This window comes from Glycine soja, chromosome 5, assembly GCF_004193775.1.
Source record: "Glycine soja cultivar W05 chromosome 5, ASM419377v2, whole genome shotgun sequence".
In the NCBI taxonomy this organism is placed as follows: domain Eukaryota; kingdom Viridiplantae; phylum Streptophyta; class Magnoliopsida; order Fabales; family Fabaceae; genus Glycine; species Glycine soja.
In genome coordinates, this window is record NC_041006.1 from 4,205,900 (window position 1) to 4,222,879 (window position 16,980).

The 16,980-nt window shown below is 29.2% G+C and overlaps 1 protein-coding gene across 2 annotated transcripts; it reads right to left on the reverse strand.

Moving 5' to 3' along the window:
• Positions 1–8,426: 8,426 nt before the first annotated feature.
• LOC114412057 (probable inactive purple acid phosphatase 27) lies at positions 8,427–14,077 on the reverse strand. 2 transcript variants are annotated; one of them, XM_028375825.1, is made up of 12 exons: positions 13,622–14,077; positions 13,029–13,120; positions 12,780–12,849; positions 12,560–12,682; positions 12,256–12,348; positions 11,737–11,866; positions 11,048–11,129; positions 10,827–10,959; positions 10,349–10,554; positions 10,131–10,256; positions 9,178–9,487; positions 8,427–8,922 (listed from the first exon to the last, which is right to left on the reverse strand). In XM_028375825.1, exons 1-12 carry the CDS (start codon positions 13,823–13,825, stop codon positions 8,617–8,619), a joined length of 1,875 nt encoding a protein of 624 aa, XP_028231626.1. In that variant the 5' UTR covers positions 13,826–14,077; the 3' UTR covers positions 8,427–8,616. The 2 variants fall into 2 exon arrangements, with proteins under 2 accessions (XP_028231626.1, XP_028231627.1); XM_028375826.1 differs by having other exon boundaries at positions 12,977–13,120; positions 13,622–13,760.
• Positions 14,078–16,980: the final 2,903 nt, after the last annotated feature.

Below are 16,980 nucleotides of genomic sequence, written 5' to 3' on the forward strand. Positions count from 1 at the left end.
ATAAAGAGTATTTTGGCCGGCTTAGTAATAGTTGTTGGTGTGAGGCATTGCTAATCACGCAGTGGACTTTTTATGGGACTTTGAAAGATTTTGCTTGCCTATACGATGACGTGCCTTATGGTATCGGTTCTTATTTATTTTTTGGGTAAACAAACTAACCTTTTCCTTTTACTAAACTCACACGAATCACAATGCCTTCTACACTTCTACGTACAAAATCTAAATTCTTCATTTTTTTAATATCTAAAAGTTTAGATAAATTGAGGCTAGAATTTTTATTTTCTTTGATTTGATTTTATTTCATTCCCTCTTGACTATACTTATGCTCGATTTGATTGAGTCAACTCAAGATAGACACAAAATGGTAATTTTTTAAAAAATTAGACTTGTTATTTCACTCTCAAATCCAAAACGAAAGTCTTTTTGTTTTGCTTTCAAAATCAATTTCCAAATGAGTGGAAGACCAATTAGTCCTCAAGCAAGAAGAGAGGTTCGTGATATAGATATTATCATCCAGTAAAGGAGAGTGAAAGACATTAATAAGAAGATCTTAAGTTCCCCCTAGCTGAGCGAGCGGATTAAGAAGGGGGTGAGTAACCTCTTCCTCCTCTTACCCTAAAACGTTGTGCCATTCCTCTTGAGGGCTTTGCTACTAAAGAGACTTATGAAACTCCGATTGACTTGTTTGCTTTACTCTATGCTAAGAAGCTGATTGTGCAATTTCATCTGTTGGAGGTGTAATCACAATAGTTAGGTCTACTCTAAATGTAGTTCCATTTGAATTTCCTTTTAGTTTTATATAATATCTTTTTATCACACGCACTAAACGTAAATATCATCCAGAATTTGAATTGTTATGGCTTTTTTTTTTTTAATATCCAATATATACTAATACATGTTAATCGAATATCTATCTACTTATATCTATATATCGGAACTCATCCGACAAAGACATGTCTCAAGTTTACTGGACACTTGCAAATATACTTACATATTACCAATCAACAAGATTATCAGATTTTGTAAATACGAATTTAATCCTTATCAATTAGACAAATATTTTAGTGGTTAAATTCTTCTTTTTATTAAAACAAAATCTCAATTCTAGACTTTTTTTATTCGTTGGAAATAATCTAAATTCTTTTTATATTATGGAAATATTCTAAATGCTGGACTATGAAAATTTAAATTAGATTATATTAATAATTAATTATATACATAGAAAATATAGTTAGAATTAATTTTTGCTTTGGTAAATCTGTTAAAAAAATGATTTTAAGACAATTTATTTTTAGATATAATAAAAAATCATTGTAAGTATATAGAAAAGAGCATGTATGACAATGAAAGAGAAAAAAATTGTTGGAAAATTTGAAAGTAATTTGAGGATGACGTCTAATTAACAATGAATAAAATCAAATACTAATAGTGATAATACTATACTATTAACAAACTTATAATCAAATCATAATAATAACTAGATATTCACAATCATATTAAAGATCATGTGTGACATTTATAAATATTTAAATATGCAATCTTAAATTTTATAATAAAATATTACTATTATTGTGATGCTTAAAGCATTTTTTTTCAAATTTCTTATGACTAGTTTAGCCCTTAAATGAGCGGAATTTTGAGCCGAAAAAAGAATTATGTGTTAGTAATAAGAAACTTTTAATTCAAACTATTTCAAATATAAGAAATTTCACATGATCAAACATGAGTCTACGAGCATGTCTTATAAGAGGAAAGGGGAAGGGAGATTTTTTGTGATGGTCCTATTTGACTGCAGTAAGATTGTTTTTTTTAATAGAAGATATATGTATTTATTTTAAAGAAAAAAGAAGAGGGGATGGAAAGAAAAGGGTTAAGAAATTAAAAATGAGCGAAATTCACCGTAAGAAATCAAGCTCATGCACTATTTCATCAAAATAAACATTTTTAGAAAGTATTTAACTTCTTTTTTTTGGAGAGGTTTCTTCTCTTTCAAAAAAGAAACGAGATCAAATATGCTTTTTAAAAGACTCTTTAAAATAATTGTTTTTAATAAATAAAAAATTCCAAAAAAATAAAATTTCTACTTAAAAAGAAGAAAATCTTTTTTTTTACCAAACACCACTAAGATGTTTGGACAGGATTATTTTTAGGGAATCTTTTTGAGGATAAAGTTTTTTTTTTCAGAAATTTATGTTTGAGAAAATAATCAAAGTGATAAAAAAATGTTGTTTCCTATGATATAAAAAAACGTTTTTGTTATAAGAAAAAATGCGGAGATTATAATTAAAATAATGTTGTTTTCTACCACAATTAATTTTTAATTAAATGTTAAGTCAACTGCTATATATATTAATTTTGTTTATACGATCTTAATAAAATAAATTATCTAAAACTCATTTTCCCCTAATATATACAAATATAAATCTTATTTGTAAAATTTATTCTAACAATAATTAATTATAGATAATTGATTGATAAAATAAATTTTTTCCATGGTCAATCTGAACACATGCCAGTAGTATTATCTAGTATTAGCACATGACTAATAATCAAACATAATGCTTATCCTAATATGCACACTGGCTTACATATTTTTAGTGTCCCTCCTTGTAAGTGTGGCATTATTTTGTGAATGGCACTTTATTTGACTTTCATGCTTTAGTATTGTTTTTAATTACTACTTATGTTTTGTCTACTTATAAGATTATTTTTATAAATTTTTTTAATATTATTTTATCATTTTTAAATGTATTAATTATTTTTTCTTATATATTTTTATTTAATTATTTTTTTTAAAACATTAATGAAAAATAAATAAGTGGACAGAGAGATAAGAAAATGATAGTTTTGAAATCATAGTATAATTAATTGATAGATTTAATGTGATTAAGTAAATTAGTTACTTTTTTAAGGAGCATGAATTAATTAAAAAAAATTATATTTAATGATGAAAGTAATATACTTTTAAATTATATTTTTACCTATCAATCTCACTTGATTAAATAAAGTACATAAGTTATTATAAATCTCATCACGTTGTCTTGCCTTTTGATTCCAATAAATAAAAACTATATTTTTACCCTATAAAACTCGTTTCTCTATCCTCTTTATTTTTTTTTCATGCATTTTTGAAACTCGTTGAAACGGCACAGGGCAAAACTCCCACGAAGCAACTAAAAACATTGTGACCAAACTTTTCCGAACTCAAGCCTCGACACCATTCATGCTTTCTCACCATTTTGTTCTCAAATTTAAGAATAACTTTTTTCTCATATTTTAACACTATTTTGTTACGCCGGAATTATCGAGTATATTGATTTTTTATTTTCCGTGAGGCTAATCCTGTTTAATTTTGTAACATTAATCTCTGATAATTTCTTTCTATCAATATTTATCGAAACATCATCTTTGAAATGTTAAAAAACAAAAAAGAGATAGAGCATGGAACCATGGTCAGCCACTGTAGTAAATAAATAATTGAAAAAAGAAGAGAAAGTAAGAAAATTACAAAGTCATCATCGTTGGAAACCTAATATGGTTTTGTAGGGTAGAACATAGAAGGACCTCTTTCAAATGTGAGAGAAGACGAAAGGAGAGAGAAAGGGATTTGCATTCATTAAGACGTGAGATACGAGAGAGAGAGAGGAGAGAGAAATAAGATTTTTATTTTTAAATTAAATACTAAATTATTATTTTATCCTTAAAATAAATTAATGAAAATAAAAAATAATAATTTTTTGGTGTAGATTGTTAATGCACTTTAACTGAAAAAGAGGCATGAGTATATTAATAATCGCCTTAATTATACTATCTATATTTATATAATACAATTTACGAAAATTATTACTTTAATTGTGTATATTTTAAAAGGTGAGTAAATATTAATTATTAAATTACATAATTATAAATGTCTATTTTATCTAAATTATAATGTGCATTATCATCTGAGTCAATACTAGAATATTCACGGCTGAAATATATATATAAAAAATTGTAAATAGTTTTTGACTTGAATAACTTTACCTACAATACTTTCCTTTCTTTAAATTAGTCTAAACTAATGGAAAATTATGTAATTTTATTTTTGAGTAAAGCCTCATTTTCTTGCCAAGTTCCGTTATTTCGTCTTTTCTTACATTATTTTCGATGCACCATTCTGATTCAACTGCAACCCTTGCCCTTTGCATGTAAATTTTTATTTTTTTAAGCTCTCGTACCCTATGCTGCTATAGATAATCAGAAAGATAACATCAAATAGATTAATAGTTAGATTTATTAGTTTTTTTACAAAAAAAATATTATGTAGTGTAAGAATAAAAGTTTGACACTTGAAATCAATTAATCTTGTTATTCTTAAAATATTTTATATTATTGTGAATTTTATTTAATTCACACAGCTTAATTTATTTAATGGGATTCACATTGAATTTATCTTAATGTGTTAGAAAGAATTTATTGTTAGTGTTTTAATTTTACTATTATAATTAGAATATATTTGTTCAAGTAGTTATATTAAATATTAAAAAAATACCGTTCAAAGTAGTATTTATTGTTTTCCAGGTATTTATGATCTCTAAGAAAATATTAATAGGATAAATACTTTTTAAATTATCAATTAATTATAAATTGACATATCATTAAATTTTTTTGACTTTGTAATAACTATTTTAAAATATATAATTAATATGCCATTTTATTAGTTAATAATATTCCAATTTTGATGCTAACAATATATCAAAGTTAGACTCTTTTTACCACTGTATATTATTTAATAAGAATTCATGCTAATTATACTTACCAGGATGATATTGATTTAAAAGCAATATATAAAAGAGTGATGCAAAATAATATATTAGTATTTTTTTTCAAATTTTAGTGTGTTTTTTTTACTACTTCCTCCATTTCAAAATAAAAATACAAATTAAACAATAACTTTTTTTTATTGATAATGTTATCAATATATTATACCATAATTTTTAATATATCTTTAATATAATTCATAATATAATTTTTTAATATTAATTCTTTGATTAATATTTTTGCAGTACATAAAAAGAAAAAAAAAACACTTTAATTTTAATAAAAGTTGGAAATAAAGTGCAAAATTTGGTTTTCGAATCGATCCAATTTTAGAAACTTCTAAATCACATTCTGAAATTCTAAGTGTGAAAGCATAATTGACAAGCTTGATATTTTTGGAACAAAGTTGATTCCGTCAAACATAAGAATCACTGAATTCATTGAAACATGCAAGATATGGAGTTTTAATTATATACGTATAGCATAGAGTTGACCATTGATTGATTGAATGCTCTTTGATCTCAATTTTTATTAATCAACCAACTTTCTGGTCAAGGGTCTATTTCAATCTTATCCTTCTCATCTGTTGCATTTATTTTATTTCTGGTAGAATAATTGTATATTAATTTTTCTAGTCATTCGATAAACAGTTTCACGCTAGGAAGTGATGATTTTAAGAATTATTAATAGTTTTATTGACTTACACAACTTTTTGTCCCGAATATTTTTTTTTTTAAAATACTATTACATAGTTTTATTTTCTGTTAAAAACCATGGTTTTATTTCATTATATTAAAATTTTATTAAATTAAAGATATCTTTATAGATTAAATTTGAAGATTATTATAAAATTAAATAATCCTAATTTGAAAAATATAAATTTTATTATTTAATAATTAAAAATAAAGTAAAATATAACAGTTTATTTAATAATTATTTTTTACCAAAAAAACTCTTTGTCAAAGTTTAGAATTATATTAGTATTTTCGTCGGCCCCATAAAAAAATTTGTTTAGGAAAATATTATCATGCTAGTATTTTATATTTAATTTAATAATAATAACAATTTTTTAAATTATATTTGATTAAACTTTTATATTTATTTATAATTTATCTATGTTTTTTTTCTTGATTTTAAGTTATAAAAACCACCTCGATCCTATATATATAAAATAAAAGGTAACATTTTTTTTCTAATTATAAGAAACATACCATTACTATATTATTAGATTTTTTAACCCCTAATTAATTGCAAGACGTATTAATGATTATATTCATCTTTCCATGGAAGCGAATGCATTTACTAAGCTGTCAAAAAAAGAAGAAGACATATTCATTAGTTGAAAAATAATCCTCTCTTTAATCATTAATATAATAGATAGTTTTAAATTAAAATTAGAATTTATGACAAATTAATTAATCTAACTATCTTTTATTAATTTTAATGAATTAGATAATTGTTTTTTTATAGGTGCGAAGGTATTACCATTTAGCAGCAGCCTGTGTTATTGTCTTTTATCTTTTTTTCTAATCTAATCATAAATTTTGCAACTTTCTTTTCTTTAGAAGGCATACGAGTTACATGTATCATAGTTACATGCAGTCAGAATTGTCTCAAAATTTCATTCTCTTTTATCTAAATGTAAAGTCGTCATAAGTACTTTTCAAAGTTTTGAAAGAGATAAATCAATCAAGTTACTCATTCTTTAATTAGAGTATCTAAGTTTCACGCTAATATCCAATTGTTTGAGCATATACCTCTTTATATTTATGAATATTCATAATGAAATGAAATAAGTATTTTTTTTAAAAGAGCATACGAAATCCTAGTCAAAATAATAATATGGCTTAGAGGGGTACTATAGCACTCCGGTCTTTATAATTTTCACCAAATTAGTTTGAAAGCTTAATTTCAATCTATATATGTTTTTCACTTTGACTTTTGTGTTTATCAAAATATCAATGACCTCACTTAAAATAGGTTAGGAAATACTATTTTCCACCCGAGTCCTAGCAACGCATTCAAATATAATCATTAATATAATAGAAAATGAAGTATTAAGATATTTTCTTTAGACCAAAAGTCTCCTCCAATCTACTAGGTTATAGATTAATCTTATTTACCGTGCGAATCTGTCATTAGTTCAAGAAAATCTTGCACATGAAAAAAAATTAAAAAATATAATTTTTTTTTCATTAAATAGATTGTTCCTCTATATATAAATGCAACAACTTTACACCATTGTGTCAATCCTATGATTATATTAGACTCGAATTGGTCATCGACTCGATTAGGATACTACTGAGTCAAAGGTCAATCCAATAAGTCACTAATTTACTTATATAACCTGATTTATATTGAAAAAAAAAATCTAAATACTTTCATAACTTGCAAACTTTTACACTTAAAGTTTAACTTAAAATGAATTTTCTCATATGAGATAATGTTGTTCAGGTAAAAAAATAAAATAAAATAAAAAAGAAAAAAAATTAAAATTAAAATTTAAGTTAAAGAGAAACCCATTTTATTTTATTTTTTCTCCTAAAAATAATTATGAAAAAATTTATCCAAACAAACCATCAAATACTTGTTCTAACCTAGTATGGACAGTGTATACCAAACGACTCTTCTAATTCAATAAGTTAATAACTTTCAATTAAAAATTAATTTTTCAGATTTGAACTATTTTTCTAACTATTCTCTTGTCGAGCTTATCCAAACACCAACTTGAAAAACCTACATTCTATCTAATTTTGCAGAGAACCAACTCCAAAATTTCATTTTTATAGGATTCAAGATATTCGTCAAAATAAGAACCAACTCTTGTTAGGTCCTTACACACATTTTACATCTGGTCTCACTTGTTCCAAAACTTCACTTGTAACTTTCATGAGTTTGCTTCTTGGGTTAGGTGGGCTAAAACTTTTGTATCCACATCAGTACCGGTATTTCCAGCATAACTCCTTCATTTGACACAAACGGGAGCTCTATATACTATATAGCCAGAGCATTTAGTCAACCAAAAATTCTCATATTTTTTGTTTTCTCTCTCAAGTAAGATAATGATAAGAAATTAAATGGTCCAAGGATTACATAAGATGAAGTTAAATATGTAATTTATAAAACAGTTTTTATTTTACTTGTGTTAAAATAATACGATGTTGGCACTTGATTAATTATTACCAGTTGATTGATATTCTTATAACTATATAAATATACTCAACTTTACCCATCATCAATCAATGAATGAAATATCTGAGTTTTATCTTATTTTCGTTAGTTTTCTTTAGCTTTAGTGGTAGTCTTTTAGGTTAATTTCCAGTAGATAGAAAATTGCTTTGTATCAGATAATAAGTTAATGATCATATAGGCAGAGCTCTATATGTGCATTCACGATAACAAGTTTATGATCTATCAGCTATTACTGGTATGAAGAGTAATTCAGCCCAAAAGTTTATGCTGATAAGTTGTAACTAAAAGCAAATGAATGCTTTTGTTGTATCTTTAACTGGCCAGAGGTATGTAATCCATCTACCCACTGTTATTTATTACTTAATAGTATATTAGTATTGTATTAATTTGGTATATATTGTACTATTGCAGCTATATAGTCTATAAGTCTAACATGAACAATAAGAATTGTACAGACCATGCTTACTCCTTGAATAAAGTGTAACTAATAACTTTTACTTGAGGGTACTTAAAAATTATAAATGTTTAAGCCATAACATTTGTTATGGCTACATTTTTTTTTTCAAGAAAAGAAAGACCAGAAAAGAAAAGCTACTAGAACGTGCATGTGTACAAAGAAGCAGTTCAAGTTGCTGAAGTGGTTGCTTCACAGCTATCATGCACACAGGCTAAGACATCTTTGTAATCCCTTGAAATGGTAAAAGAATCGTAGACCTTTCCATCACTGCTTTTCTTGTATTCAAAGAGGAGAGATGAATGACTGAATGCTGTCAACTTGACAAACCCAAAATCGTAGTCTCTGTAAAGACTCCACTTAGGGGTTACTTGGCTGAAATTTGACAAGTGGCTTCCTGCTCCTCCAGCAACAACATGAATTGTTCCATTCACAACACCGGAATAGTGAGACCTTTCATCATTCACACATTGATTCTGTATATGGATTTTGTTCATAAAAAAATTAACATTTGTATGGAAGTTATTAAAAGCTCACCATTGTAACAGTAGGAATAATAAGTTTACAAAATGAATGAAGCAACTATCCATAGACCATTTCAATAATTTTGATAAGGATAAAAAGCACACCACGAAATGCATACAATGAGGAAAACAAATCATGGGCTTACCAACTGTGCAAGTTGGTTTGAATTTAAATAGAGCCATGACATATTTGGCTGTTATCCTTACCTGATAAATGGGGCATGTCCTTTCGTAGTTATGGACATGGCCATAAAATGCAATATCTACTTTATATTTCTGCCAAAGTCTCTGCAAACTCTCTCTTCCCATTGGCTCTTCAAATGAACCCTCCACACCATACCAAAAATCAGAGGAATATCCAAGCACACGGTGAGCAGCAAAAATCAACCAGGGTTGTTTCTGTCTGTCTACTGTTGCAAGACAATGCTCAATGAATTTGTATTGTTCAGATCCTTCCCTCCAATCATGTTCAGTGTCAGCTATGCAGAAGCGAAACATGCCATAATCCGTTGCATACCTGGATATCCAGAATCTCGTTTATTATATATCAAATATGAAAAATATATTACTATATATCATTAGAATTATTGACACACATTTTTGTATATAACCAGGAATTATTCATTTAGAATACTAAAACATTTTTATGTCACAAGACATTTTATAAAAAAACTCTCACTGAGTTTAAATTAACTCAACTTTATACCACCTTTGTAACAAAAGCCAAACATGAATTTAAAATTTAAATAATTTTGTGGTGATATGTGTAGCATCATTCTTGAGGGCGAGTCCTGGTGCAGCGGTAAAGTTGTGCCTTGGTGACTTGTTGGTCATGGGTTCGAATCCGGAAACAGCCTCTTTGCATATGCAAGGGTAAGGCTGCGTACAACATCCCTCCCCCATACCTTCGCATAGCGAAGAGCCTCTGGGCAATGGGGTACGAAGTTTTATGTGTAGCATCATTCTTATAACTATTTGTAAACTTCAAATTTAAGAGTGTTTGTTTTGGATTAGTTCATATTGTGTTTGAAATGGGTAATCAGTATAATTTTAACAGATCTTTTGATGGGGGAAAAAAGATTATCCCTCAAATTTGATGTAATCCAAACATACATATAATTAAATGGTCAAATTTAAATTTTTCATGAATCTGAGTTTACCAAAAGTTTGCTCTGTTTTCAGCTGGAACAAAAAACATGTTCTGCGCCAAAACTCCGCATTCACCACCTGAATCTGTAGTGCTATAAAAGGATCCTGTGTTGGGCCAATCACGTTCATGATTACCACTGCATGATTATTAGACAATTATTGTTCAATATATATGTAATACATGAATCTAATTTACATGGCAACATAAGGTGAGGACAATAGGACAAACCTGGCAATCATATATGGCACTGTTGATGCAATTGGTTCCACTTGAGCTGTGAATTGGTCCCACTGCGAGAGGTATCCATTTGCATAAGTAATATCTCCTATGTGGAAAACAATGTCAATATTTTCTAAATCCTTGATGAGCTGGTCAGTGGTGTTAAGTGAACCAGGTTGATAGGCATTATACTCATTTGAACCATCACGTTCGGCCTGAAACAAAATGAAAGAAAAGTAAGTGCTTTTATCAATAATCATGCTCAACAGTCATCTTGCGACTTCATCATTTTTAACCTGACTATTATTCCAAATTATCAACAATTGTGCTCGGTTTGTATTGTACTTTTGCAGCTATGTAGTCTAACGTGTACAATAAGAATTTTACAGACCATGCTTAGTTTTTGCATACTAGGTTCTTCCTCCCAAAGACAGTTTCAGAGGGTCTTCTTTCTTCATATGAATTTTATTTTGAAAATTAACATTACCTTCCCCATGTCACCAAATATGATAACACGTTGCAATGAGTCCTGTCCAGGATATGGTGATGACTTGAATGAATATTTCTTGCTCCAAATATAAGAACCATTAGACAATAGATGCCCTAATTGATATGTATACCTGAAAAATATTTTTAATAAAAAATATAGAACAAACTTTGCCAGATCCGCATTGTGTTATAAACAGAAATGAATATTTGAATGCATACACTAAATTTGGCCAAAGGTTTTTGAGAAAACTTGTGTGTATGAAACCAGGGTCACGCCAACCAACAGTTCGTGCAGGTGAACCTGCAAGGGAGAGTAACAAAAGAACCACATTATGCTGCTATAGAAAAGCCTACTCCCAATTTTTCAAAAGAATAAAAAAGCAGCAATAAGAGTTTCCAACATTTACTTACTTCCAGCTGCAAAAGAATGCAATAACTTGCAATGAAATGTTGCAAATTCTATAGAAAAGATGAAAACGAGATTTGATGGCAATTTAAACAGGAAAGCCATTACTGGTTATGGACTTCTGGTTACTGAAAGCTACTTCTACTAAAACTTAGATTTTCAGTTCGTTATTTTGTACCCTCCCACCCTCCATTTCATAAGATGCTACTCTGGTATAATTTTCAAGAAATGAAGTTTGTTCTCCTTGATATATTCTGATGACACATTATGGGGAACATTATAGAAGGGGAAGATGTAAATAAACCAAGTGATTCCAGTTTATTCAGTTTTAAAGTAATTAATGCTTATGATGATTCCTAGTCAGGGTTCATACAATTTACAGAATGCTAAGCAGAGATTCAATTTAACATTCAGGTTTTCTAAAAAATATTAACTGGATCAGACCCTGTATGCAATAAAAACCCATTGTTGTGAGATGGCATTATGACCAAATAAACCATACCACACATGCTGTTACGACCGAATGTCAATGTTCCAGCAGGAGATTGCACTTGCGTTTTGCCCTTAGGACCCCACTCAACAAAGGGTGTAGCTTCATTTATGTCATATCCACTAGTCCAAGTAACTGTCATCTGCATAAGACAGGCCGAAAAATCCTAAAATCACTTCTGTAGTCCTAATAGTGGTTTCAGAGTGTTAAAACAAAATAGCATCAATTCCTAGTTCCGAAGTATCAAGTCAAACTTATAAAATCTAATAATGACATAATGTCAAACTAATAAAATCTAATGGTATCGTGTCAAACTTATAAAATCTAATGATATCTTGTTAGAACACTATCATCATTGGAGGGTTGTGCTCAAAATCTATTAATTCTATATAGGATACTTGTTAACTTGATGCTTCATATATAGCAACTGCATTGCTGAAGAAAAGCCATTATAGGAGAAATAGAAGTAATGAATCTTATTACTTGGGTGGGAAAAATATCAAGAACCTCAAAGCATGAAGATAAACTTACTTCATCCCAAGACTTTCCCTGAGCAAGTCTTGGATATAGAGGCACTTTAGGATTGACAAATGATATGAAATTGGAAACTGCCACAAGCTTAGGCTGTAGTGTTCAATCAGAAGACCATAAGTCAGCCCACAAATTATATACAAAGTCTGAATGAAGATAGGCTGGTTTCCCTATTAAGTGCATTAGTGTAAAATAGTGGCTGCAATGCTACATATAAGGTGAGAGTCAATTAACATGAGCATGCTTTAGTTAGCATGAGAAGGAGATACTAAATATAAGAACAGCAGAAAGAGTCTGGAAGCACATTTAACAGTCCGCCTGAAAATAGCGCAAAGGAGAAATCTGCACGTTGATTGATCAACTGGAACTTCAAAGAAGCTTTTCCTGTCTTCGTATAGTATGAGTTGGAGTAATTCATAAACTTGTACTGGTACAAAGTTTCAAACAAGTTACATGAGTAATGCATCACTTAGAAAAATAATCCAACCTGCCCTTTAATTCAATCAGAGATTTATGACACATACCTTAATTGGGGCTGAGCATATGTATGGAATCACTTCTTTTGGATCATTCACAGGTGGACAGGTTGATGCACTGCCATTTATAAAAAAGACTTTCACTTAGTTCTTTTAGCAATAATTAGATGCAGGCTTTGGAAACAACTAGATTTGAAAATTTCAGTTATTGAAGATTACTGCTAGGTACAGAGTTGAGTTCTAACTTTGCAATATTCAATATATGTCCATTTTGAGAAAGAGATGTGTAATTATTACTTGAACTTTGCAGGAGAGAAAACTCCAACCCAATCATCTGCAGATGGGTCAGGGTAATCAATATCTACTGTCACCCATTGTGTATCCTCACCCTGAAATCATACACATCAAAGCACAATTCAATGGTTGAAAGTTTTACATTCAACCAAACTATCAAGACTAACCGTTCGCAAAAAACAAATCCAATTATTTAATTTGTAAGAACTATGGCATGGTCCAACATAGAGTGTAACAAACTCTTTGACGCGAAAAATTATTAAATGGTTCTATAGTTCCGGTCAATCTCTACCTAACACTTAATCATGTCTTGTTAACTCTTTCATAAATTGAAATACTCAATTACATATAACGTGGAGATTGATCGAGACTATAGCATTCTGGTGGTAGTCTGAGACCATGTAATAATTTCTCCTCTAACAGACTCTTTTAAACACCTGTTTCACTATTGACGGATATATATTGAAAATCACAAAATTTGGTGGGTATTACTTCTTATTTAACGAGTGTATGAGTGTATACAAAAGAGTGTGTTGTTAGCACTCCTCTGGTTAAATTAGGAAAGTTTAAGGAACATGTTATGTTATGTTTGCTACCTTTGTGCCAAGAAGAGAAGGGGTGGCTGTGATGGAAGCGCTACTGTGGAGTGAAACAACAGCCTTGTGGATGGCAATCCTGGAGAGTGGTTGCTCTCCAAAACCATGAATGTGAGCAAAGCCATAAACAATGTTCAACTGGACCAACCAGGCCACTACCAGAACCAGATTCATGTTAACACGTTCTTCTATCTTCATCTTCATATGCTACTATTAGTCAAATTCACAAGAGATTGAATAAATAAGGTATCAATATGCATAAGAAAGAATCATTCCAATTTGACTTTTCTTCACAGTTGTGTTTATCACTCAACTATCACATGCTTCGGCAATACAGCGAGTAAGAAATTTGTGGGTCTTAACTTATTATTGCAGAATGCAGAGTTACCAAAGTATAGTCAACGATGACGGAAGTCCCGAAAGAGATGATGTTTTTTCTATTTTGGCTGTACCTCGTTTGTGTTAAGTTGCCCTAATTGCTTTCTGCATCTTCTTATTTATTTTTATTTTTAAATTTTAAATTTTATTTCAATAGTGTTACTATATACGAGTTTAGTTTTATTGTTTCAAAATTTAAATTCTACAAATCTATTTGTATATCTCAAAATAAAATTTTCAAAAGTTTATTTGTCATATATTTTCAACTAAACTTTTGAAAATTTATTTGTATATTTCAAAAGTTTATTTATGATACATCTCATAAACAAACGTTTAAAAATCTATTTGTATTTTTAAATTTGAATTTTAGAAAGTCAATTTGTTACATATTTTAGAAATAAAATTTTGAAAATCTATTTGCAAGCTTTGGGAAGTTCATTTTGATTAATTAATAATTTAATATACATAATCAAAATAGAAATTGAATATTTGAGTTGCATATATTTTTAAATCACTCGTGAAATAAGAATAGAATTTTCATAATATCTTTTGAATTTTTTAACATTAGTTTTTTTGGTATAGACATTTTTTAAAATTATTTAAATCTGGAAGATAATATTCACATTTTCTTAATGAATTTTAGAATTTTAATCATCGCAACTATATCACATTAGCTTTCTTGTAACATGAAATACGATATTCATTCAAACAACCAGATATAACTATAATGGATATTCTATTATTCAGTTTTATTATTATAAAAAACTATCTTCATCCAAATTAAAGTTTTAAAGATTGAAATTTCATAAAATAATTCTTAAAAAAAAACAGCAAATGAGAAATGAAAAGTGTAATGCTCGAAAATCTCATTGAATGAATGCAAGAGTGTCAAATAAAAACAATGGGGGCCATGTAATTAATTGGCAGTGACATTAGCAAAATACAAGGTGAAACTATTTTTTTTTTTTTATCAGCAAGGTGAAGCTAATTCTACTTAAGCAAGCTAACAGTGTCTTGAATCTTGCTGCAAAAAAAAAAAAAAAAATCAGGTAAATTTGTTTCATCTAAATTTATCAAATTTTTTTATACAAACCTATGACTGGAGTGGGTTTGTATTAACAACAGAACAGAATACTAAAGTACAAACAGAAAATTTTGACAAAATTTGGTTAAAATTTGCTTGAAATGTTGGTAACTTGGTAAATCAAAACACTAAATTTGTTATCATAGGGGAAAAACGAGTTTGATATTTTTCTAAATAAAAATCATGACAAACATTTGCTTGCTAGATAGTTTTAAACAAAAATCAAATTAACAATAAGTCATTTGTCCAAGTTCTCTTGGGCTCGGTCAGTTTAAGCAAGATCTCGGGTTCGAAAGTGGATAGAAAAAACATGATTGAGAGGAAAGATCCCACTAAAGATGCCCGTCAGGTTTTCTGACAAAAATTAATCAACAATAAAAACTAATGAATACTTCACACTAATATTATCATTGATAAAAAAAAACAAAAATCAAATTTAGTTGAAAGTATCATGTCTACATAAATTCTATTTCCCATACACAGACTTATTATTTTTTGACCACTTAATAATCGAAGGTAAGAAGATATTACAGCAACAGTATATTGCAAAAATTGTCCAGGAATATAATGTAGTTAATGAAGCATGTGAAGTCATCAACCCTAATCATGCATTTTTCCTTTTGTTTACGCAATATTTATTTCCCTCCGTCTGATTATTTTTTTTTGTCTTTGGATCGATTACACCTTTTATCTAATAAATTGACTATTAAACTAAAATATTTTTTTAGCTATTAGTACTCAATGTAATATAGTTGATGAGGCTCTGAATGTTCTTCCATCTATTGCTAGCTTATTTGAATCAATTTTTATGCTCAGTGTCAACTCGCTCTGCGATTTGTGGTAGGTGTTTGGTCTGAATCCAAGAATTTTAGTGATGAAGGGTGAGGACCCATCCCAAAACGGTGGCGTGGAATCTGTCAAGCAGAAGATAAATTTCACTGCAACAGGTTGATTTTTTTGTTACTCTTAAGATATCCCATCTCATACAAAAAAACTACGGCCTTATTATTACATGCTTGAACTAAGTTTGTAGACAGAGTTTACAAAAGTATCTCAAGTCCTACTTCTCTGAAATTGAGTTTTGAGACAAATATTTACTCTTAAACATATTTCTAAAGGATAACCAAACACGACTCCAAACTGATTTTATTCTCAAACGTATCTTTGGAACCCTCTTACCAGAAATCCAAACACACCCTTAGTCTAATGGGCATAGGTACTAATATATGAAAATTCCTTTAGGTAGGTAATCATTCTTTACGTGTTAATATTAGTTCAATTAGTATCAGCTTCAGTTATAAATAGATGTTTCGGTAGGCATTTGAATTAACTTGCATCATGAGAAAATTCATTAAGTTTTAAAGGTCTTTGATATTTGAATTAAATTGACGTTTTTACTATATGTAGGAAGCTTATTGGAGCAAGATATTTCTACAAAGGTTATGAGGCAAATGCAGGTACAAAACTGAATGCCTCAGAGCTTAGTGTACGTGACTATGAACGTAGCTGGTTCACATACTTTATCAACCGCAGGTGGTAACTTTGTTCCTGGAGCTAGTGTATTTGGCTTCGGCAATGGAATTGCAAGTGCTGGATCACCAAAAGCTCGAGTTGCAGTGTTATGAATGAAAACACAGAGCATGATGCAACAAAGCTTGAGGCAGAAGCAAAAGAAGAAGAAGAACACAGAAGGACAAAAAGGGTAATTAGTAAACCACGGTACCTCGAGGATTATGTAACCAAATGACGCTGAGCTGGCAATCCTCTTCTAGAAGCAGAATCCAGGAATTCCCCTGTGCCGTTAGAGGCTGTCTCCATGATTAGCGCAATGTTTATTTTCCTCCAAGGCATATAATGTCAAATTCTGTTAGAATATGTATCTAGAATGTGCACTGGA